The sequence below is a fragment of the Uranotaenia lowii genome, chromosome 2 (genome assembly GCF_029784155.1).
Source record: "Uranotaenia lowii strain MFRU-FL chromosome 2, ASM2978415v1, whole genome shotgun sequence".
NCBI lineage: Eukaryota > Metazoa > Arthropoda > Insecta > Diptera > Culicidae > Uranotaenia > Uranotaenia lowii.
Window position 1 is genome coordinate 174,860,022 of NC_073692.1, and position 25,279 is coordinate 174,885,300.

General features: G+C 37.9%; 1 protein-coding gene across 1 annotated transcript; it reads left to right on the forward strand.

The window, feature by feature from the left end:
* The first annotated feature begins 670 nt into the window (after nt 1–670).
* On the forward strand, nt 671–1,299 carry LOC129742108 (uncharacterized). Its single transcript, XM_055733953.1, has 2 exons — nt 671–737; nt 830–1,299. Exons 1-2 carry the CDS (start codon nt 671–673, stop codon nt 1,297–1,299), a joined length of 537 nt encoding a protein of 178 aa, XP_055589928.1.
* Nucleotides 1,300–25,279: the final 23,980 nt, after the last annotated feature.

Consider the following 25,279-nt stretch of genomic DNA (forward strand, 5'->3'; position numbering starts at 1 on the left):
GCGACTTTAATGCTCACTTCACTACCTGTGGCTGTACGCTAACTGACAGAAAAAGGTTCATTCCTAGAAAGTTTTTGTTCCTCTAATAATATTATCCACTTAATAACACTATGCCATCAAGAATCAACCCCTCAACTGGACACACCTCTGCCTTGGACATGAGTGTTGAATTCTTGGCACTTGTCCCAAAGTTTGTTTGGAAAGTCTTAAATGATACCCATGGAAGTGATCACATACCCATTATAATATCCATGGAACAATCCACACCCCAACTTGCCACCAGACCTCGGTGGAAATACGAGGAAGCTGACTGGGTTGGCTATCAAATCGAAATCGACCGTGCCCTTGAAGGATTATATCAACACACCTACGATTCCTTCGCTAAGCTCCTCTTTGACACCGCACGATTGTATACATACCACGTACAACCGGTGTGCTTGGAAAGCCGTCCGACTCTTAGTGGGGTCCCGAAGTCCGTCAAGCCAACATGTTCCGCCGAGAAAAGGTCCGTGCCCTTAGGCGCCTTCCTAATGACCATCACAATAAGGAAACCGTACTTGAAGCTGCATGCTCTGCTGCTCGAGCTGCCATGAAGTTAGCTAAGAACAACTGCTGGAAAGAATTCGTTGAGGAAATCAATCTCAATTCCCCATTCCCAAATTAACCGTTAATGGCTCAAACCGTACCAGTGGATATCATCTCGAGTTGGGTCAACAGTACTCAAATGACCCTGCTCTGTCAGTTGATTCTTTTTGCGAGCATTTTGCGTCCGTTTCCTCTACTGGTACTTACACCAATGACGACTTGACCTCTATCGATTTTAATACAGACTTGAATTGCAATACAACTCCGATTTCACCCTCTAAAAGCTTGGTGCTGTACTCCAAAAAGTTAAAGGACAGGAGCGCAGGACAAAACAAAATAGGATACCCGTTGTTTAAGAACCTTCCACCTATTGGCAAGATTGTATCCCTTAAAATATTAAACGAAATCTGGCTGAACGGGGTGATCCCACAACAATGGAAAGAGAGGCTAATCATACCCATCCCGAAACCGCAACAGAACCTACACCTCACTAATAGCTACCGCCTCATCACCCTCCATGACTGTTCGGGAAAATTTTTGGAGCGAATGGTCAAGCGTCATCTCGTCTCCGTGCTTGAGTCCAGCAACCGGTTGGATATAAGACAGTACGGCTTCTGCCCTGGTTGCTCAACAGATGAACACCTGGCAATCCTCGAAAGTATCCTAGACGATGCCCTTCGGAAAAAAACCACCACCTCGAATACCTGTCTCTAGACCTTTCAAAGGCCTTTGATCGGGTTCTTAGGCACTAAATATTATCAACTCTCAAAGAATGAGGAATATTAGGAAGACAAGGCAATTTTGTTAAAAGTTTACTGTCCGACCGTAGAGCAAGAGTATTAACGGACGAAAAACTATCCCTATCTTGCATCATTTCATTGTACCAGATAATGTTAGGATGCTAGAATAAGCGCCGACGACATCACTCTCCTCTCCATCTCACCATTCTCCAATCAAGCTAGAAAAAAGTTACAAACAGCTGTCGATAAAATAGCCAATTGGGCGCCTACTATGGGGTTCACGTTCGCTCCCGAAAAACTGAAACTAATGCACTTCAGCCACAGGAAGAGAAGATTAAACAAATTACCGCCACTCACTATGAAAAACAAAACAATACCTCTAGTTCACACCACTCGCATCTTAGGCGAATAGATGGACGACCGACTAAACTTTGTTTCGCACGCCAACGCCAGTTTGATAGTCTACTATTTCAAAGCTGAACATCTTTAAAAAAAAATGCAAGGGCGCTGGTTCCCGCATCCTATTTGTTCACGGGTGGCTCCTACCAACTATGCTTCATGGAATCGGCTTGTTCAGTAGAGGAGAACATCTATCTTGAATAGTCTCGAACCAACTTACAACCAAGCTATCCGTGTTATGAGCGGAGCATTTAAAAGCAGCCCAATAACATTCCTAATGGCTGAAAATGGCCAACATCCTTTTGAATACGTCCTATCCAATAACATGACGAATAAAGCCATCCGCTGGCTATCCTACCAGCGTGCTCCATGATCAGACGAGCTGAAGACTTGTTACACATCTCTCCCTGCAATATTTAGCTTCACGTCCCGAACCTAGACAATGCCAATACGATTCGTCAATCCCTCAAGTTGATCTAAGCCTTCTTTCTTAATTACGTGCCGGAGAAAGTTCTGTAATAGCCCAGTCCTTCTTCCATCAGCTCATAGATAGAAAATACAAAGATCTTCCCAAACTTGACACGGATGGCTCTCATTCCGCTGATGGCCGTTTTGGAATATCTTCTCTCGCCTGGAGTCATGAGTGGAATGAATGCCGAGACAACAAACTGAGAGAGGTAAAAAACTGCACTTCAAGATGGAACGACCGGAAGGCATTCCTTGAACGACAAGCCCTGACACGGCTGCGTATCGGTCATACAAGGCTGACCCATGGTCACTTTATGGGAAGTGAGGACTCTCTCGTATGTCATGCCTGTCATGTGCCACTAACAGTTAAACACATCTTAACGCAATGCCTAATTCACCAACAAGCCCGAACAGCCGAGCATCTTGCAATCAGCCTTCGAGAAATTCTTTTCAACAACCCAGATAAGGAGGAAAAAGTGCTGTCATTCCTTCGTAAGATCAATCTTTATGCAGAAATGTAACTTCCAAAATAGAAAAAAAATTAAAACAAAAAGCAACAACAACAAAAAACAACTGCCCCGGAAGAAAGAGGGATGAATCATCCTTCGGGATGAATATCTCTAAAAAAGAAAAAAAGTTGAGCAGTCAATTTATAATGATTTATTTTTTCATCTTTACTATGGTTCGTATTGATCCTGAAACTAGAAATAAAATTCAGTACACTTGGTGCACCGAAAAAAGTATTTACCTACAGCCAAATCACAAAACGGTTCAAAGTACACCACACAAGCGTGAAAAATATAATCGACAAATATGGCAACGAGTCGTCCTTGAAGGATCGATCCGGAAGAAACCCTGGTTCCAGTCAGCCCCAGTTTGATGCTAAAGTAGTCACTCATATCAAACGTATCGGTTTCGATTGGTATCAACGCGTGATCTGGCTGAAAAGTTCAAAACCATTGTGCATTGTGATTATTCAGAGCAGGGTTGGTCAGCTCTTCTCAAACAACAAAGAGCCGGGAGCAACCAACACTGTTTTCAGTTCGGCTTCCGAGTGTAATCCTCTTTCGCTGATCGTGCTCCACTCGTTACCCGAGTTTACACGAGCTGTAAGTGACTCGGACGGCAAGTGTGAGAGCATTAGCATCCGAGTGGGAGAAAGAGAATTCTATACAAAGAGCGTCCTGTGTTTCAGTCATACACCTCAGAGTAAAGAAGGAAAAAATTATTTAGACTCCCACCACACAACGTAGAAAAAATATAAACAATTTCTACTCCGCCACCATGCCTACTGCTGTTAGCTGTTTTGATTTTTTTTTTTTTGCAAAAGGTAGCGTTCGAAGAAGAGGTGACAGGTGGTTTCATCAAAAAATTAGACACCGCGAAGAACAAAAACCAGGATTTTTCAGGACCCCACCCGAATAAATCAGTATCATAAATTGACCGTTCCTGTAATCTTTTTCCCGAGACACCAAAAAGATTCCCCTTATAGTAATGGATTATAAATGGAAGATTAGATAAATAGTATTGGAATCATTTGGACACACTTAACGATATAATGAAAGGGTCGTTAAGTACACTGCAAAAAATCCACACTTAGGATGTATGTTTTCCTCACACATACGTCTTCAAAATTGTTCTACTTTTAGATTTTATATGATTCTAATGATTATCATATGTCACACATAAAATTTATGATCGAAATATGAAGTTTATATGAAATTTACACATAAATTATATGATTTTAGTTTTTGAAAATTGTCATGTTCTAAAAATGGCCGACCTGAAGAAAAAGTACCCTTGTGTCAACAAATAAGGTGAGTAAAAGTGTATAAAAATTAAACCAGTGAATATTCATTGATCTATTCTATTCTCCCGCAGGGAACTGGCTTCTGACTGTGATGCTGAAATTAGTTAGTCCCAGAAATTGGTCGCCCGAAAATGGTCCTCGCATCCGGTTTCCAGCTAATGACTTGCTTGCGGTCCCCGGTTACACACAGGCAGGATGGTCGGCCCTTAATTGATTTTGGAGACCTAGACCGACAATCTTTTACACATCCTGAACAATTCAGAAGGTGAGTTTAAATTTATTTGATCGAATTCAGGTTTGTAACACATATTTTGTTTTAGGAAAATCCCGACAAAGACTCCCGGAGATTGATGATCCGACTTCCAATTTCCGTTATGCAAGGACGAGGAAGAACGGTATTCATCGTTATGAAATTATCATGCCGAAATCAAAAATAAATATTTAAACAGGAATGTATAGCAAAAATCAATTAATATTTTCATCCGGAAAACGAATTCGAACATTAAAAATCGCCTTTGAGTAGGCAAGCATGTAAACGCCCTAAAGTAGGCAGATATTTTAGTACAATTTAGGCTCATAATAGTTATGTGGGGAATTTTATAACTTTTATGTGACGCATATAAAAGTTATAATCTTAAATTCTATATGTGTGGGCACGTATTTTCCAAATGGGAATCAAATTGCAAAAATCTATAAGGCTAACACATATTCCAAATATGTGGATTTTTTGCAGTGTAGAGTTACGATTAAATGAAGATTAATTTTTTTCGAACCAGTTCGATCATACGTGTTATCTTTTTTTAATGATCCACCCATAAAATCATGACGATACAGTAAATCCTCATTCAACAATAAAAAGATTCATGGATTTTTGTTAATTTTACATAATTTTAGATCGATTTTCGGATAAAATGAAAAAGATTTACATCATTTAAAGCATTTATTTCATTCGTATTAATTAAGAAACATACTTATCATACTTTTCATTTAATCCTGATGCTCAGAATAACATTTTCTGGATGTTGTGTGTAGCACCGTATGCATGCGGGTGTTGCTTGCCATGATCGGTTTTGGTTTTGAACATCTCGAGGGAATGGCCGCTCGGTCGTTGGTAACATCATGCGAATGCCGGTTCAGATTCGCTGTGCTGCTACGGTGGTGTTGCTTACCGCTACTTTCGGTATCGGGGGTCTTTCTTCGAACCTAGAACAATGTGCGGTTAAGAAAAACCATTGAAATATTTCGCGGAACAATATTAATTTTTATTTGATTTAACTTACCTTTAAGCTTGCGCTGTTGTGATCCTCGGCTTCAAATTGAATCCACTCAGATTGTAAAATTTGGACGACAAAAACTCCCCGAAGATCTTTTTAATTCAAATGAATCAGACCGCGTGTTTCTGACAGAAGATAAATTGGGGCGTGTTGCAAAAATACGCAGTTTATTTTGAAGACCATTAATTGTATCTTTCAGAAATATTTATTTATCCTCTCGGCGCGTTGCAAAAATAATCAATTTGTGTTTCAGAATATTAATCGTATCTTCCAGAAATAATATTTTATCCGTTCTAGCAAAGGCACGTCGAGCCAAGACGCATCGGTGAACGTTACTATTAATGTAATCAGAAAAGAATAATACGGAAGATTTAGAGTATCGTATTAACCTATGCGGGCAGTAGATTGGTGGAAATGAAATGCAGCTCTTCTTAGATTGCATAAATTAAGGCGAAATAGCGGTGCAGTATACGCCTTAATTTATGCAGCAGAAGAGATATGAAGTTAGGTGACTTTTCGTTTATACCGAAAAACACCGTTCTTATATCATCTGAACCGAAGATTACCATTGGTTCAAGAGGTTAAACTGTTTTTTTGCAAAATCAATTGCAATTAAGATCAGGACGGCTTCTAGAAAATCAGGACACCGCTGGGAGCTTTGATTCGTAAAGTAGCATCTTTTCTCGTGAACGTACCAAGAATAAACTGAGTTAGCTCTCGAATTCTCCTCAGCACATTGCGCAACAGATTTTTCCGGAGAAGGGAATTCTCTTCATCAGCGGATATGAATGCTCTCGCTCACTCTTATGTGTTGACAATCTCACTCCCAATTTCAGTGCGATTTATCTCTCCCCGCACCGATTGGGGGAGCAGACGAAAAAAATTGCACTCTCTTTCACTGGACAAGCCGATCTGAGGAGTTTTGCCACCCATGATTCAGAGAATTAAAATCAGGAATTCCTTGAAGACGTACAGAAGTCGAAGGTAGGTACCTGAGAAATTCTACACGAAATCGACGGACGAAGGGGTGGATGATAACGACTGCACGATTGTGGTGGCAAAATTTGGGAAGAAGGTTCTAGTAGGGTTACCATACGTACTCTTTTAAGAGTACATGTACTCTTTTTCGATCGAAAATCGGGCGTACTCTTCTTTTTGTGAAATATTTCTAAATGTACTCTTTTTTTGTTGAAATACATTTGGTCTGAAAAACCTACGTATTTTTTCCATTTTATGAACTTGATTTACATCTTATGCAAAAACTACAAGACGAATACAGCTTACAACGAATTACTTTAACATTTTTTTCTAATAATAATGCATTGAGTGCGATAAGCGCCATTGAGTATGCAAGCAGTAATCAATATGCACAAAATTCAGGTATAGTACAAGAATATTTTAAAAGAAAATTTATAATTGTCATGTAAGTTACCAAACTTCCAAGACATTAACAGTTGTTGATTGAATTTAAATATTTCGGTGCCTCAGATAGAACGAAATGTGAACAGTAGAACCCTGCTTATTCGAGCTACTATTTTCATTCAAAATCCATGTCAAAATGTGTTATATCATCGCGATATATTGTTAAAGTATTAAATTTTGAGGAAAAATGACCTTAATGGGTTAAATAGAATAATTCATTTGCATTTAAGAACCGAGCTATGTGCCTGACTGATATGCAAAACCAGGGCAAAAGGATTGGGTTTGTCAATGTTTTTCGTTTAATCCGAGATTTCACTTATCCTAGGTGGTCCCTCTCCCCATTACCTCGGGAAAGCTGAGTTCTACTGTACATCCTTTTGCATACCATCCGGACGCAAAGTTCGGTAAATATTATGATCTTGAGTTAACACGCTTCTTTTTTTAAACTCAAAATTAAGTTTGACCGAGGCTCAAAACATAGTTCGATTCTATGAACTTAAAGTTAAGTACCCCTTCCTCCTCGCGATTGTTCAAAATGGAGTTCGAACTGCGAACTCAAAACTAATCCCATTCGAGCCATTTTTGCCGAACCGCATTTCAGCTACGAACAAGGGCATTAAAAACAGTTCAAAAAATGGAACTCGCTTTTGAACTTAGTTTTAAGTATGCCAGTCAGAATTTAGTTTTTGCGTTTGCTCAGTCTAACTCAAAGTTGAGTGCGGCAACTGAAGTGCTGTTTTGAACCAAAACTACTTAATTTTGAGTTGAAAACAAGGAGCGTGAACCTGATGGCTGGGATATCGCGGGAGCTCAGAAAACTGGAGTTTGGCTGAACCAGGTTCTACTGTTCCACGTTTCTCAGATAAATGATCTCAATGTACTCTTTTTGGTGTCGCGGGATATGGTAACCCTATTCTAGTATGGAAAGCTATTTATACCTGTGGTCTGCGGTCAAGTATTTTTTTCACAAAAGGTACCTATATTCAAGTTTTCAAAAATGAATGTTTAAAAAAAAATGCTATCCCTCTAAATATAAAATGCATCAGTATTCCCCTCTCTTTTGGCCGGATTTAGAATCTGCACTTTACACCAAGCCTGTACTGCAGTGGCTTTCAGACAATTACGTCCAATTCGTCGAGAAAAACATCAATCCACCAAATTGTCCAAATGTCTAACCGATTGAACGATACTGAGCCATTGTGAAGAGAATCTTAAGGAAGGAAGGGCCGGTTTCTCAAAGCATTGAAGAATTCAAGAGAAATTAAAAGGCTGCATCTAGAAAATGTACAAAAGCTACTGTGTAGAACCTGATGGAAGGCAAAAATTAAAATAATAAACTATTTCATTTTTATTTAAAGTAAATAAGATGTTGCTAAAGAGTTTTCGATACAGTTTAACAAGAAAAAAATCCCCGTCTATCATAAACAGATGTCAAATTATGATAAAATTTATTTTTTGATTTATTTTGAATTGATGACACCAGCCAAAACATAGCATTTATCATACTCAGTGAATTAGAAAATAGCACAATCAATCTTTTTACTCAGTGAATTTCGAAAACGTTAAAATTACCTTTTCTAGGTGAAACGAAAAAAAGTACAATTCTAGAATTGCACAATTAAGGCTGCATTGCTTGTTTTCTATAAGGCTCTGAAATGGTTTTCGATAGCACAGAAAACTCAGTCAAAGATATATCTTTAGAGACGTATCGTAAATGTTTATTCTGACCTACGATAGTGACAAGAATACAGAAAATAATATTTTCGGCAAAAAAAAAAACTGAGAGAGTTTGATTGTAAACAATTTTTTCAATTGAAGCATTCTAGTAACAAATGCCTTGATCTTTTCAAACCTGAATGAATTCGGTCCAGAAAGTAGGGCTAAGTGTTTCTTGTTCTTTTACATACATCTACATGTAGAAATGTACGTACACATCTTGATGAGCTAATTTTATAGTGTGAAATTAATTTGAGCAAGTGGTATGAAAATAAACGCAACTATTTTTTTTGCTTATTTTTATGAATCTTGAAAGTTGTCCGAACTGCTGATGATTTATTGCTTTTCAAATAACTTGAGGTTTTTCTTAGAGTTTAAATTAGTCCCACGATGTATGCCAAACTTGGCTCAATTCTCAATTAAGTTACAACATCAGGACTCCGACCGAAAAAAAACCTCTCCAAAAAGGAGGACACGTAGCTTCCACTTCGGGTGGGAGACGATATGCTGCGACGTTTGTATGTAGAATGTCGTTTAATTTGAGGTTCGTGTAGCGTGAAATGATTTATTCGAGTTACCCTCACTGATGACATATGTTTTATTTTTTCGGCTGCGGCTGTGATGTGATTCTTTTCTTCCGGAAAGCGTGTTGGTGGTTTGTTCTGTACCCATGACATCGGGACCAAGAGGACGTTTCCGTTGTACGTGTGGTGGGATGGCTTCCGGAAAGGCCGCGCGTCCTGGCCGGGCGACGACTATGATGATGATGCCTGAGATGGCTTATAGGCAAAGGACAAAGTGCAGGGATTAGGTTTCGTTTATTTAACTTGTGCGGTGGGAAACTCCTATGGCCTCAAGAAAACGGGGGATGTGATTCGGAAAATGAGATCCTCGACACAATATAACTGATGAGACGGTTTTTCGGGTTGGTGCCGCCTGTGATGATGGCCCATGGGCCTCCCCGTTTCGGAAATCGGAAGAGTCCTCCCCCATCTTCTAATACGCCATGGCACCATGCCTGCTTTGGGGAGAAACTGTAGGCGTGTGAAGCCAGATAAGAATATTTTAATCATAGCCACGTATTTGAGGCCACAAACTGGCACAAAACCGAACCGAAAGGCGGTTGTTCAGTTGGATTAACTTTATGGTTTGGATGATATATGAGTGTTCTATGCTTTGTTGTGTTATTAGAAGATAGAGTGTGTAATTTATTTGAACACAGCTCGGTTACTTTGCTATTTGGAACACGAAATTTAAAGCAATGTGTCTTATTTGAGTATAAATGTCGATTTGCTGGTATTTTTTTTTGTTTCGATTATAGTCGTTTTACCATCTTCATGGCATTCGCGACTTTATCAACGTTGCAGTTGGCGGATCATTATTGAAAAACTTATCCGGTACAACTGTGTTCGATGTTTACTCTTGGGCTCGAACTAGCGGACATCGGCTCAGGAGACAACAGACTTGCCAACTGAGCTATATCACAAGCCTATTTGCTGGTATGAAAAACTATAACAACCGACAATTTATTTGAGATTTTTTTTTAAAATTATATTTTCAAAATCTTGAACAATGAGTGAATAATTTATATATTTTTATAATAATAATGAACTGTATTACAAACCATCCATGCTTTCCATCACACTAAAACAACCACCCAATTAATAAGAAACACGAGTTGAAAAAAAAAACTCAGAAAAGCAGAGCTTGAAAATCGTTTCATGATTCCTTTACGACGCGAAGGAAACCCGAGTGAGAGCAAAAATCTCAATCCGATTTTCCTCTCGATTCATTTCAAGCCAGTAGTGAAATCCGATTCTCCGTTCTACAAAGCTAAGCAACAGGTGTTATAACACTCCCCATCTTCTCCAAAGGCTGTTAACCGTATGATTTTCAGGAAGAAAAAATACCGCTTTCCCTTCCAGCTTTTTTCCGCCAATTCCGAGAAGCCAAGATTTGCATAAGAGGTGATGAATGGTAGGCATATTTGCCAGTAGAAACGTTCTTTCAGGAGAGAGCCGACTGACAATCACGTCGGGAACCAGAACCTTGGCAATATATTTGATGTATGGCTTGTCGACTATGGCGTTACGGCGGTATTAATTTCAAACGAGTGATTGACATAGATCTATCGATTTGTCATCGGATCAATTGATTCATTCACAAAGAAAAATTCACACGCATTGTTCGAGCTAACAATTGACAATCTGTTGAAGCATTTATCAACCAAACAATTTTGAAGTATATTGTTTTACAAATTTCTCAAAAATTATTGCTTAAACTTTTCATACTAAATTGCTTCGAATAAGTATAATTACTTAGAGTTTAGTTAAATGAATTTGAACATGAAAATGATTTTCTAATAACTGGTTGTCTATTGGTCAAGGTTGGCTAACAAGAGGAAAAAGAATCGCAAGTTTTGTGATCGAATTCGGCATGGAGCCAGGCGATTTATTCACATCTATGCAAATATCAGTTTTCAATGTTCGATCTACCCATTTTGAATTATTTTCTTTAAAAACATGTTTAAGCCATTTTTGGATTTGGTTAGAATTTTTTTATAAAATTAACATTGAGAATATGAAATATTAGAGACAAAGTTTGAAATATAGATAATTAGAAATTTTAAATCCTGAATATTGGAAACAAATATTCGAAACTAAAATTAAAAGCATATAAATATGAGAATCAACAATAGACAGAATTTACAGTTATTATATTTTAAAATTCATAAACATGAACATGCTCGTCCATCAGAATTCCAATTTGATGAATGCACATAAATAATTTTTTTGAAGAATACATAACCATAATGGCCTCAATTTCTCTATTTGTAACCAGAATTCTTATCTAAAAAAAAGTTCTACCTATTAGGAGTTTATAACCTATGAAGTCTCGACTGAGTATTGAAAGCTGTAAATATTTCAAAGATTGTTAGATTCTTAATTAAAGATTAGGAATTTCTATCTTTGATAATCTTCAGGCCATGAGATCGAGTCTAGGTCACGGCATAAATATTACTTTTTCTTTAAGCAGGTGTTTTTAGCATTCGAAAGATTTCCTTAAAAGATGTACTTACTTAACAATAAGTAAAATTAAGATCTCTTCAAAGAAACATGAAGTTCCACTGAGATCCTATATGTGTGTTCTCGTTTACAAAATATGTCAATGGTAAAATATGGAAAACAATATTAAAATTGCATAAAAAATTTTATTTTAAAGTATCCTTCATGTGAAATTTACCTAAATTCACATTATCTTGCAGTAAGTTTCGATGCAACAGCACTTATTTGAAAAAAAATTTAAATCCATGAAAACGATCTTCCTATCAGCAATATCTATTCAGCCAGCTAAGTATTTCTCTCCAGAGATCAGACCCAGAACTAAAGTATGAAACTGAAGTGAAAACAAATTATAATAAAAGCTTCTTTCCCGTTGGGCCGACACAATTTCGAAGTTTTTCGTTTATCACTTGGAGTCATGGCCGTAGGAAGGGGGGGGGGGGGGTTTGGGGGTTAACCCCCCCTCGCATGAGGATCCAAAACAGAAAACACTTATTCTACTCTACACTTAAAGTTTTAAATTTTTCAATTCAAACCAACTAAGTAAAATTCAGATCTTTCTGGTTCACAATAAAGATCAAAAATAATGAATTTGAATAGTGAATTTAGATTAAACCTGAACTACAGAATTTAAATTCACAAATGAGGGCTCTATAACTTGACTCATAAAATTCTGATCTGGAATAAGATTCGGAAATCGTATTTTTTGTACATTTCAGAAATCGTATGGATATTTGGATACGAATTCAATATGCAAGAGATGTTTTTCGCTTGCTAACAGTGTGCTACACTTCGAAGTATAACCACAGAGAACAAACGTACAAGCTCGAACAAAAAACCGTCAAAAAAGTGTGTGAAATTTCAAATGCTATCACCAAAAAAATACGTTAGAAATTCACTACAAACAGTGCAATCTATTGCGCCGTTCAAATGGTACAAATCAACTTTAAAGTGCACAGTTTTCGAAAAGGCGTAATCGTATATGAACTCACAAAAAAATAATCCAATGTCTCAGTAAAATGGACGGCTTTAATTTTTTGCTAAATGAATAAAATCACAGTTACTTTTAACTGGGCGAAATTTCACTTTCTTTATTTTTGCACTACTATGACAGTTAAGATAACTAACAGCTTTGGTATAAGTTTTCGCACTTCTTGAACAGTAATTTATGATAGAAAATGCATCACCTATATCCAGTCAAATACAAGAATATTCTTGACGAACAGTCTCGACCAGCAGTACTAATTCTAGGCATCTCAAAGCGGGTTACTTTCACATATCACTTTTGCATTCAGCTGTTTTAAACTTTGTATTTCTAACAAATTTGAAGGAAAAAGATAATAACTTTTATAATTTGTTTTTCATGCAACATGATGAACGTATTACGAAACTTCAACAGCGATTTTCTTGAAGCATGTTAAGCAGCTTATACGACCTATAGAAAACTGACTGAAAATTAGTCATTTTTCTTAGCAATGTTTTGACAGTTCTTTTTGGTGTGTTTGGAGACATCTGGTGGCCAGCCAAAAAACATAAATTGGTTCAAAAAGGGTGTTGGTATTTTTACACAAGTTTCGTGGGATTTCGTGCTTGTACGTCTGTTCTCTGTGGTATAACTTGAATGGACTGAATTTAAGTGTTAAACTTTATTCGACAAAATTGAACACAACATTTGCCGTTACTTAAAAGTGTTCAATTAATCCAGAAGTTTACGAGATATAGAATGCCGAATTTCGCTGTTCCTCGTCATAGATTTCTTCGTGATTCTTAATGTGCTAAAATTGCTTGTCAATTTAATTTCCAGATTTCAATTTTTTAAACGAGACTAGTGTGTAAAAACAATTTAGCTTAAAATCACAAATTAAAGGTAACATTCGAGTTTTTTGTTTTATCTGCAAAAAAATAAATTTTATTTTCAAAAAATCATCAACAAGATTTTTATTATGGAATCTATTCTTTATAAAAAATATTTATTGGTAAAGAAAAATCTTCACCTTAAAATCAACACAAAATTTAACATTTTCCCAGTGTATTGTTAGACATTATTCACACATTAAGGACATCAAAATTTGGCATTTTATATTTCAGAAACAAATAGACATAATTCTGCTAGTTTAACATAGATATTTGAGTAACGGGAAGTGTTGTGTTACATTTCGTAGAATGAGGCTTCATTATTAGACTTATAACATTTGAATTGTGCTTTTTGATGGAGCAAACTAGCTAGCGAAAAAACGAGATATCTCGTATTTAATGTGATATTATTGCAGTGTTTTTCAAAGCCAAGTTTCATACTTAAATCATTTATTTGGATCAAGTTTGTAACAAGAAAATTTTATCCGAAAATCTGATGGTTTTCATCTCTTACTTTTTTTTTGAAAATTCGATTTAAATTCATCAAAGGTTAAAATCTTTGAATTTGAAAAATAGTTTGGGCATGTTTGATTTGAGTATAGAAATATATATATATTTTTTTTGAGAAATGGAAGACTCTCCTGAAAAAAGTTTGTTTTATGCCCAAATCCACAAAGTTTGATCAACCGGACTCTTAAAAAAATTCAAAGATTTTAACCATCGGTGAAAGCGAATTTAGCTCACTTTCTAGATTTAGGACCAATTTTCTTAAGTTACGTTTCAGTTTACGTTTAATGTAAAGGTACGTAAAAAAATAATAATCATATAGTAACAAACATCTTTTTTTTTTTGTATTCGTGCATTGTTGGACAAAAACTCATAGAAAAATCAGTCACTCAGCCCTGCTCAAGGGCTGTATAGCATTCTATTTAGCTAGAAATTTTCATTCATATCCCCATTTTCAAGTTCCATATCCAAAGCTGAGTAGAAGGCTATTCAGCCTTTGCATGAACTTTAAAAAAAAACTGAAAAAAGACAAAATAAAGCGTTTACTTTTTTTTTGTTATTTTGAAATCTTACAACAACCAATGAGATGTTTATGTTAATCCTTTTCTCTAAATTAATTTCATACTTACTCTAAAAACTGCTTCGTGCTTGATGATTTGAACCTGGGCCTTCCTGGAGAAAGCTGAGCATGTTACCTTTGTACCATGGGCGATTCTTAAGGTATCGATTTGCAGAACATGAATTTAAACAAATTAAGGACTATCTCTTCTCAAAGTAAGCTTTTTACCAAAAGAAAAACGAACAATCACGAAATTGGATTCAGCAAGATTTGGAATTGAATTAACGTCAGTATAAAGATTTAAGTTATTCTATATTATGTTTTTTTTTGTTTCGGCTTTTTAGAAATTTAAAAACAACGTGAAATGTATTTTTAAAACAATCTTTAAGATTTATGTCATCTTTCCATTTTGACCAAAACAGTTGATTTATTTGTGGGTTTAATTCGTAGCTCTGATTTTCTGTTATTCACTCTTGTACAAAACCTTAACGTTTACGTTTGCATTGAAGTTCTTGAGAAGTTCTTCATGGAACCAAAAAGTTTGTAACAAGTACTGCATGGAACCAAAAAGTTCGTATGAGTTCTTCATTGAACCAAAAAATTCGTAAAAAGTTCGTAACGAAGCACGATAGTCCAAATTGAATCCTGGATTTTTTATGGTATTTGGGACGCACAAAAATGTTCTGTGCCTTTTGTTTAGACTTTTTATGTTCGTTGAGAAGTTCAATTCAAGCACTCATTTTCATTTCTCTCGATGATCTTTTATTCAGCTAAATGTGAACTATCAATGCATATGATTAAGTATCTATGCGACTTTTGGTTACTTGGGATACTTTCCTTCTTCCCGTTTTTCCACTGAAAGAAGAAGAGGTCTTGAATCTTTAAAAAAAACCTTTCATGTAAAATATGGTTTCTAAAACTAGAAAAATTTAAAAAAAAAATGCGATAAAAATTCTTCCATTCCCGTCTCTGTACTGGAATCTTTCCTAAACAAAATTGAATCATTTTGGGTACTCGAATACTTTTGGTTTCGTTTGTTTAATTTTAGTTATTAGTTATACAAGAAACTGTGCGGAACAGCTTTTCCCCTCTTTTATCCCCCACTGAAAGGTGAAAAGGGTTTTTTTTTGTTTGAAAAGAATCATTTTCCGTACCCTTTTACTCTGCCCTGTAAAATTATTTACATTTATTCTCGTTTCTTGTTTATTCATATATTTATTATCTTTCCTTTCCTCCACGCCTGAGGTCTTATAGTTTGCAATTATGATGGGTTTTGTCAAAATACAAATATGTATGCTCATAAATTCTTACCTTTCCAGATCCATATTTTTTCATAAAAATAATAAATAATTTCAAGCAAAAATTAAATAATCATTTTCATTACTAGCTGACCCAGTGCGCTTTTCAACACCTTGTAAAATGGATGAAAATTTCAATGATGATTTAAATTTTGATCTGTAAGTACATTATTAATATTTAAATTCTTACATCATCAAAAATCAACTCCTTGAAATGAAAGCTGGACTTAGAATTTGAAATTGCCATTAATTCTAATTTTCTTAAATAATTTTTTTTCTGTTCTCAAAACTTGATCTCAATTAACATTTCTCGTACCCAATTCACTTCTTTCTAAAATTTGTTCGATCCTTTTTTGAATTATTCAAACAAAAATTGCATAGATGCACCCCTCTCCCTTTTCTGACTCCCCACTGAAAAGAAGGTGGACTCTCAAATAATCATTTCTTGTTTCCATATACTCTCACATATGCCAAATTTGGCTTCAAATGCTTAAAAAGTTATCAAGTTATGCAAACAAAATGTTTGTGAGACCCGTTTTACGTATTTATCTCCCCACTGGAATGAGAGATTAATCCCAAATAGACATAGACACATTTTTCGTTCCCCAGTACCCTCCCATACTTAATTTGGTTTCTTTCGTATGATCAATTCTTTAGATATGCAACAAAAAATGTATGGGCTCCCATCTTCTCTTCCTATCTTACTAAATGGAAGGAAGGGGGCTTCAAATATCCATACAATAATGCTCGCACCCAAATAAATGCCTTCTTCTTCTTCTTCTTCTTCTTCTTCTTCTTCTTCTTCTTCTTCTTCTTCTTCTTTTACCTACATAGCCAAAACATGTAAGCATCCTGGAAAATGAAAGACTTGCGAAAGACATCCATTGCAGAAACTACATGTGGTTAATACCGCAAAAGACACCGCAACAAGGGAAGGGATAAAGCGTGGAATTTTCTGCCAAACGCCTTATAGGGTAACGGACTTATTTTGGACCAGTGGACCAATTTTGGACCACCTTGTCTAGCTCTCTTATAAAACAGCTAATAATGAAAAAAATAGTGCAACACATTAAGTGCCCGGGCTTCGGCAATATTTGCCAAAAAAAATTCATGATTATATGTTTTATAAGAGAGCTAGACAAGGTGGTCCAAAATAAGTCCGTTACCCTATATGTAGGTTCATATAAAAATGAAACAATGTAAAATATAAAACTGTAAAAAGTTTGGATCTTATCAAATAAGTTCGAGAGAATACATTTTTAACTGATCTGGATCCGTTCGTCATTAGTTGGCAGAAGCATGGCTGATGATGTTTTGATACTGAGACCTATTGGGTTGTACTCCATTTACCCGAAATCCATTTCCCAGAATGAAAAATCACCAGAATTCCAATCACCAGAAATCCACTTTCCCAGATTTTTTTTTCCCAGAATGCCCCATTTACCAGAAATGTTTTCCCCAGAGTGATCCATTTCCCAGAAATTTTTTTACCAGAATGAAACATTTTCCAGAAATTTTTTTACCAGAAATGCCATTTCCCAGAAAATTTAACATATTAATCCAAACTGGAATTTAAAAAAAAAAGATTTTTTCCACAAAAATTGTTTCACATAATACTATTCTTTTGCGGCAAAGCCGCAACCAACGAGGATGAAGGGGTCGAGGCGGCATAAAGCCGCCGAAGCTCCCAAATCCGAGGTGGCCGCTGACCCGCCGTCGGAAGCGGCGGCCCTAATACATTGGTCTAGGTCTGCCGGGGCTTCCTAGGTCTGCGTGAAAGCTAGGGGTGATCCCTTAGCCCCGTACGCCACGCGACAGCGTTAAGGACAATATATCTTTCAAGTTCGAACGCGCAGCGTGAGGAGTCGGACACCAAAACAGGTTTTTTTGAAGGTTCATGGTTAGCATTAAATCAATTAAAGTACCAAATCCTTAAACAAAACACAATATTGGTTCTAAACTAAACTTAGTTGGAAACTTTCAAATCTGTGGTTTCATGTAAAAACTTATTTTGTAAAATTAATTTCGAATCACATAAAATTTGCAAGAATTCATTAGAAAAATAAAAAAAAACTAAAGGAAGAATTCTGGGGTTTGTGCCATTCTGATAAATGTTCCATTCTGGCGAAAAAAATTCTGATAAATGATCCATTCTGGGAAAAAAAATCTGGTAAATGGTGCATTCAGGGAATTTTTTTTCTGGGAAATGGTTCATTCTGGGGTTTGATTTCGGGTATTTGTCATTCTGGGGAAAATTCATTCTGGGCAATGGTTTTCGGGTAAATGGGATACAATCGACCTATTGCAACCACAACTTCTGAAACCGTTTTGCGGCTTCTCACGTGATTCCGGTGTATGAAATATCCACAAAATTTTCCCATTTTATACAGTGCACTTCACAATTAGTTCTCAATACTCACTTTTGCTGTTATAATCAGTTGGATTCCGTGTTCAATTTGGAATTATACTATTTTTTGCTTCTGGAAAACATTTATTTTATGGATCTAAAATTTGGACGTCCTTGCAAGGCAACGCCAACTTGAATTCTCTTAATTAACATTACGAAGAGCAAGTTCACTGGTGTTGGGAAAAAGTGGTAGAAATTTTGACACTAGCAGCACATTTTGAAAATTTTACCATGCAAAAATTTTTTCAAGATCTGTGGGCGTTGTATTTTTTTACAGCACTGTTTCTATTTTCAGCCATATGTGATAGAAATTTTGCTATTTTTGCATCACAGCATGCGAAAATACGACACGTGTTGTAAAAAAAACTAGAAGGCCACTGATCTTGACAATGTTTTTGCATGGCAAAATTTTCAAAATGTGCCGTAAGTGTCAAAATTTCTACCACTTTTTCCCAACACCAGTGAACTTGCTCGAAGAAAAAGTGTTTTTTGTTGGATGAAGAGGCGTTTTTGTGTAATGTACACAGCTTATTAAAAACGTTATAACAATTTACCAAAAACATATTCCTCAATTTTAATACTTCACGCTGGACGAACCAACTTAGATATTTTTAAATTTTTCCTCATATTAAGGTTTATTATTAATAAATTATTATTTTTGTTTTGGAATATTTACTTTTGTGGGGCCTTGACTAGATAAAAGCTTAGCAATATTTGAACCACTCTGAACTTTCAATTTTCATCTGCTTCTCTTTGTCAGGAGAATTATATGTACTGTACAAATAAAAATATTTTTGAAGCTCTAAGTTTGAGGACCTGTGCTTTTTCGTTTTTTTTAATTTTTTGATATTTTTTGGACAGATTTATCACCTATAACAGATTTGTACAACATATCATCCTCCAATTATAGACAATTTCTTTTTATTTCAAGCTATGTTAGAAAAAAAACTACCAACTTTCAAAGAAATGTAGCCCCCATCACTTGCTTCCGGCTTATTGTGTTTTGCTCCCACCGGAAACAGATTACCAAACACTTAAAGCGCCAAGAAAAACATATCGATTTTCCCGATTTGTTTTTCGATCTGCCTGCAAACGATTTAATACCACAAACGTTTATGGGCGAACAATGTGGAAATCATCCGTCCGTCGGTGTTTGGTTGGATGGGAAATAATATCGAAGCTGGGAAAAAAGGATTATTTCTGTGGTGTATATTGGAGGATGACAATATTTACATTTCTTCGGACAAGGCCGGGATTCCGACAAGGATGATGCAAAGCTGGCTGCCAACAAACCGAAGCCTTCGCTCGCTCTTCATCTTGGGTTTCCACAAATTTTTCAGGTGCTTTGTGGCCTTTGGTTGTTTGTGCTCGCTAAGCATAAAACCTCCGGATCGACGCCGACCGAACGATGGACGGTCTTGGTGTGTTGTTTTCAAGTAAATACTGACCAATGCAATACGGAGTAGCCCACGTGCAGCGACACTTGGGGACATTTTGTTTTGTTTTCCCCAAACGCCTCCAGTTAACTGCTATTTTCAGGCATAAAATTAATTTACTCTTGAGTGGATTGAACCGGATTAGAAGGTGTTTATAGATTTCTTTTGAATTTATTTTATTCTTGAGTGCATGTCGAAAGCATCTTCAATAAAGTGCGACTCATTTTCAAACTTATTGGTTTAAACTTTAAAGGAACTAAGTGATGTCGCCATCTTTAAACCACAAAAAAACTTCCAACTTTCTTAATGATAATTTATTGGCTAATTTTTGTTATTAAAAATGCCAATTATAAAAGCTTAAACGAGGCAAGATTTTTGTCGCTGTCTCGATTGAAATGCAATTTCCTTCCCATCAGCACATTTAACATGACATGCCACCGATAAAGGAAAAAACATAAGCCATGTGCAGGATAAGTACCGACATGCAATAACACCTAGACGTTCCCCATATCGATGTGCCCGCTGATCGATTGATTAATGATCACAATCACTCATTCACACGTCACCAAGCGTTGTGTTCGGAACACGACATGATAAGTAAGAATCCAGAGCGCAAGAAAGCGAAGGAGAAAGGGGTAGAAAAATATGCACAAGCTGTTCAGTGCTAGTGTTTCTACTTTGGTGAACGAAAAAAAAACACTTGCCAAAAGTTCGCTACCCTCTGTGCACAATGGATCAAATAAGTAGAAATGATAAAATGAAATTTATGAAAGTATGAACCTACATCATAATCAGATAGTATTATGTGAATAATCTTCAATCAAGAACGCGAGTGCAATGTTGAAAACATAGACTTGAGTTAAAAAAAAACTTTAATATCGAAGTTTGAAAATACATAAAAAAAATAACCATATGAGCAAGACTGGCCTAATTGCATAAAAACTACTTTTGGAAAAGTAGCTTGCAAGCTTCAGTGTAGCGTGATTTTTCGTTCTTCAAAGATTGTTCCACTTCGAAATGCATGACTTCAAAAAGGATGTTGATAATCACTACAAATGATTTTTTTTAAACAATTCGTTTATTGGAAACAGCTTTAAACTTTCAGTTCTACGAAACCGACATTAATTAGTTAGAGATAATATTGTTTATTTAGTACAAATCAACGGAACACATATTTATTGGTCCAAATGATAACATAAAATTACTATAAAAGGAGTTCTAAGTCTAATTACAGGGTTCTCAATACACTTTATAAAACATTAATTCGGAAAACATCTCTCGAAACTTCGAAGTCGAAGTGCTCAGATAAACGGTTGAATGTTTTCATAACACAATAACAGGTAATTTGGTCGGGTCAATATTACACATTATTTTAGAAAAGCACGGGTACGCTTCAAAATGTGTAGTTTTAGAAAATTACAAAAAAATGGGTTCTCAAAAGCGTTCAACGGATTGTGCTGTAGCTTTATTAATGTCAAGGTATGTATTTAAATTTGAATTATTAACAAAAAAAACTGTTATTTGATGTTCTCGGAACTAGGATTGTTCGAACTTCAGGAAAAGATCGATTGGTTCCAGGATCGATCCACCTAAAATATCGAAGCAGAAAAATCGGTCTTCGCTAGATTGATTTTTTAATTTTTTGTTAAAGAGGTATGTTGCCTGAGGGCTGATTTAAGCTGAATAATTAAATAAAAACTACAGGAAAGCTCGTAGTTTTGAATAAATGAACATGAATGAGCAATAAAAAAAATCAACTTCAGAATGTTTTATTTTTAATGACTTTGGTTGAGTGTTAATGACATATCAAAAACAGAATAAATATATTGATTTCTCCAAACGACATACTTTCAAGTTCAAGTAATATGCAGGTTCGAAAGGAATACGTCTTAATAGAGTAACTTTACTGTTTAAGACAATTTAAATAATTTAAGTTAGTTCATCACAGCCACAGGTCATGGTAAAAAGGTAACGTATTAAGCTATCACCTGGAAGGCTCAAGTTCATTCTTCATGTCTCCAAATTTTTTAAGTTTAATTTTTATTATAAGAAGAGGCAATATAAAAATATTAATTTTGAACTTAAATAATAATTCAAATGTAAATACAAAATAAATGCTTTATTTTTTTTAGAAATACAATTGATTCAAAAACTGAACAGCCTCCTACCGAGCTTTGATCATACAACCAGTCAGCAGACCCACAGGTGAATCTATGGTGCCAAAATTTCATGAAGAAATTCATTTTCTGCTGTTCGCTAGCTTTAAAATAGGGATATTTTGGTGAAAATCTTGGCCAAACAATCTTTAGATGCTAAATTCAAGGCTAGGTAAGTTTCAAAGTGACCATTCTATGGAACTAACGATTACTTGAGCATTCGATGAAAATTCAGGTTTCCCTCAAGATTATAGACAGGATAAAGGTCAAAAACGCTATCTTTTAAGTTGGTCTCGACTATATTAGCGGCATGGTTGGACCAATCACCTCTTATTCACAACTCCTATCTCTACCTCGCCGCGGTGCCGGCTGGGATGCGAGTAACCTAAGCGGAGATCGGGTACCCAACCCCGGTGGATGCTTTGGTCGCATGCAGACTGAGAAGGTGGCCGCACGCGTCTGTTCCCCAGGTCAGGGGCGGCGTGCAACAACAACCGAGCGTCTGTTCTCCAGGTCAGGGGCGGCTCAAACAGCGTCTGTCTTGCAGCAAGCGGCTGAATTTATGAAATGCGGCTCCCGCCAGCTAAGTCCAAGATGGCAGCCCCATCGCGGGATAGGGACTTTAGGCTAACAACCTACTGCTCCTGATTCATAAACTTGTTACGGAATCCGAAAGAAATGACCGATCTGGAACTTTGGCGACGACTTTTAGCATGAAAACACGGACACGAATTGGAACTTGGAATGTTTTAACCCTTGCCCAACAAGGCAAACTGGAACAACTTGCTAGAGAGGCTAGCCGCCTCAAGCTTGAAATTCTGGGACTGAGCGAAGTCCGTTGGCCTAATACTGGAGAACACAAGACACAATCCGGGCAAGTCCTGCTTTACTCTGGCATACGAGGAGAACATGCTACTCGGGAACGAGGAGTTGGTTTCCTGTTAAGCCCGCAGGCCTACGCGGCCCTCATTAGATGGGAACCGATAAACGAAAGAATAATCGTAGCCAGATTCAGAACACGGGTTAGAAACCTTACAATGGTCCAGTGTTATGCGCCAACTGACGTTGCCGACTTGCAGGAGAAAGAGCAGTTTTACAGTCAACTGAACAGCGTGGTAGAGAAAATTCCGAAGGGTGACATTCAAATCCATTTGGGCGACTTCAACGCAAAGATGGGCTCCGACAATCAAGACCTTGAGCGCATCATGGGGCGCCATGGCCTAGGACAGATGAGCGAAAACGGAGAGCTGTTTGTAGAATTTTGTGGCAACAACAACATGGTGATCGGTGGATCGCTCTTCCCCCATCGACCAGCACATAAGGTCACTTGGGTATCCCGAGATGGCCGAACAGAAAATCAAATTGACCACATCTGCATCAGCCGAAAATGGAGAAGGAGCCTTCTTGATGTCCGCAACAAGCGAAGCGCAGACATTGCATCTGACCATCACCTCGTCCTTGGCGAGATACGACTGAGAGTTGCGCGTGTTCAACGGCGCGAGGAGAAAGTCGGGTGTCGATACGACGTCCGCCGGTTGGAGAATCCAGAGGTGAAAAGGGCATACGTTGAACAGCTAGAATCCCGAGCCTCGGAGCGGCCAACAGACGGAACAGTCGAAGAACAGTGGTGTTGAATCAAGAATGCCTTTATCACGACGGGCCATGGTACTCTCGGTAAAGTTTGTGGAAGAAGAAGTGAATGGATGTCGGATGAAACTTGGAGGATGGTTGATGATCGGAGAAAGGCGAAAGTCGGAATTGAGCAGGCATGTACCGGGTCAGCCAAAGCAGCCGCCCGCTTACGATATGCGGAGCTGGAAAAGGCAGTTAAACGAGCTTGTAGACGAGACAAGAGAGCCTGGACAAACTCCCTAGCCGAAGAGGGGGAAAGAGCCGCCGCCAATGGAGATATCCGATTACTTTATGACATTTCTCGCCGCCTCAGTGGATTGCCAACCCGTGAGTCGCAAATCGCGACAGTAGAGGGGAAGATCTTTGCTGATGTAGAAAGAACAAATGAGTATTGCCGTGGAGCGCTTTGCACGATTATGGTCTCCCATCATGGGTACAGCCTTCGTTGCTGGTCCGGATGAGAATTATGGCCAGAGGCCCCAGGTGGACTTTATGTAGGGGTAGGGGTGCATAGTATAATGAGTCACCAATTGCATCCATGAACCCAGAGTACAATTCTGCCCGACCTACAATGACACAATCGAGACAACAGGGCACGTAGTGTTCAACTGTCCGAGGTTCGCTAACATCGTTCTGAGGATGTGTGTGGATGCAAATACTTGGCGCGTGGTCAGTGATGGGTTCACCCGGATCATGACTGCCTTGCAGACGAGTTGGAACCAGCACCAGTCCACGACCGATGTAGGGTGACAGGCGTGAGTCTAGGATAAGCTGCTCTCGATTCGGCACACGGCGGGCAAAGAGCCTAGGGTTTCCAGCTCCAAAGTTGCAATCCAAAGGAAGGAGGAAGATCGGACCACGATCGGAATAGAATGCCCTTTCGGGGGTTGGCATTCGAGTAGTGTGCGTCCGATCTTAGTAGTAAAGCATACAAAGATAAGACTCTACCTTCTGCGTATGCCGAGCTGTTAGGTACGTCGTGAATATTGTGAAGGATACCTCCACCGCCGCGGAGTATCTGAATAGAACGCGCTTCCTATGACAAAAGCTGCGGGGATAAGACTTGACCTTCTACGCAGTCGAACTCGTTGGAGGAAGAATAATTACGCCGCGAAATACTCTCGGGTAGAGTGACTTCACGTCACCGGCGAGTGAGTCACTCGAGTTGGTGTAGGTTAACGTCTTTGCCGGGAATCATCGGATTAGTTTCGTAAAGCCTCGAACGTGTGCTGTGACAGGCGCGTGTCCAGGAAAAGCTGCTCTCGATTCGGCACACGGACGGGCAAAAAGGAGAGGGCCTCGAGCCAATCCAAGCGGAGCCAAGAGATTCGTTAGAGAAGAGGTCATTGGTCTTTTGCAGTGGTCTTGAACAGAGGCGGAGCGCACGATAGTCGTGCAAACCAAGCGAGGAGAGGTCCTTAGTCCTGAATCGTAACAAGAGGCAGGGTATATATGCTGGAGTTTTGACTTGAAATTGAGTAAGCCGATGAGCGCTTAAGTGCGGACTTGGTCTCCCATCTCGGGTACAGCCTTCGATGTAAGTGGGAATTATGACCAGAGGCCCCAGGTGAACTTCATGGCGTAGGGGTACATAGTATCATGAGTTGACCAATTGCACTCAGAGTAGCATACTGGGGGGACGCGGTGACTCGCCGTATATCGTGTATATCGTTGCCGGGGCCTGAGTCCCGAGGAGGAAGGCCAACATTTAATGTAGTTGAAAACCTCGTCGCCAAAATCTAACTCCGAGCCGGAACGACTGATGAGGCAGCGCGACTGAGTCAAAGTGCTTAGAGGTCTCCAACGCCCAATTCGTTATGTCCCGATGAAGAATCATCATCAGTACGAGAAATAGCAGTTCGACATCGTAGCGCTGCAGAAGGTACTCAGAATGGACTCCACGGTACAAACTTTCTGAGATAGTCATAAAATCTTCCAGAGCTTCGGCAATACA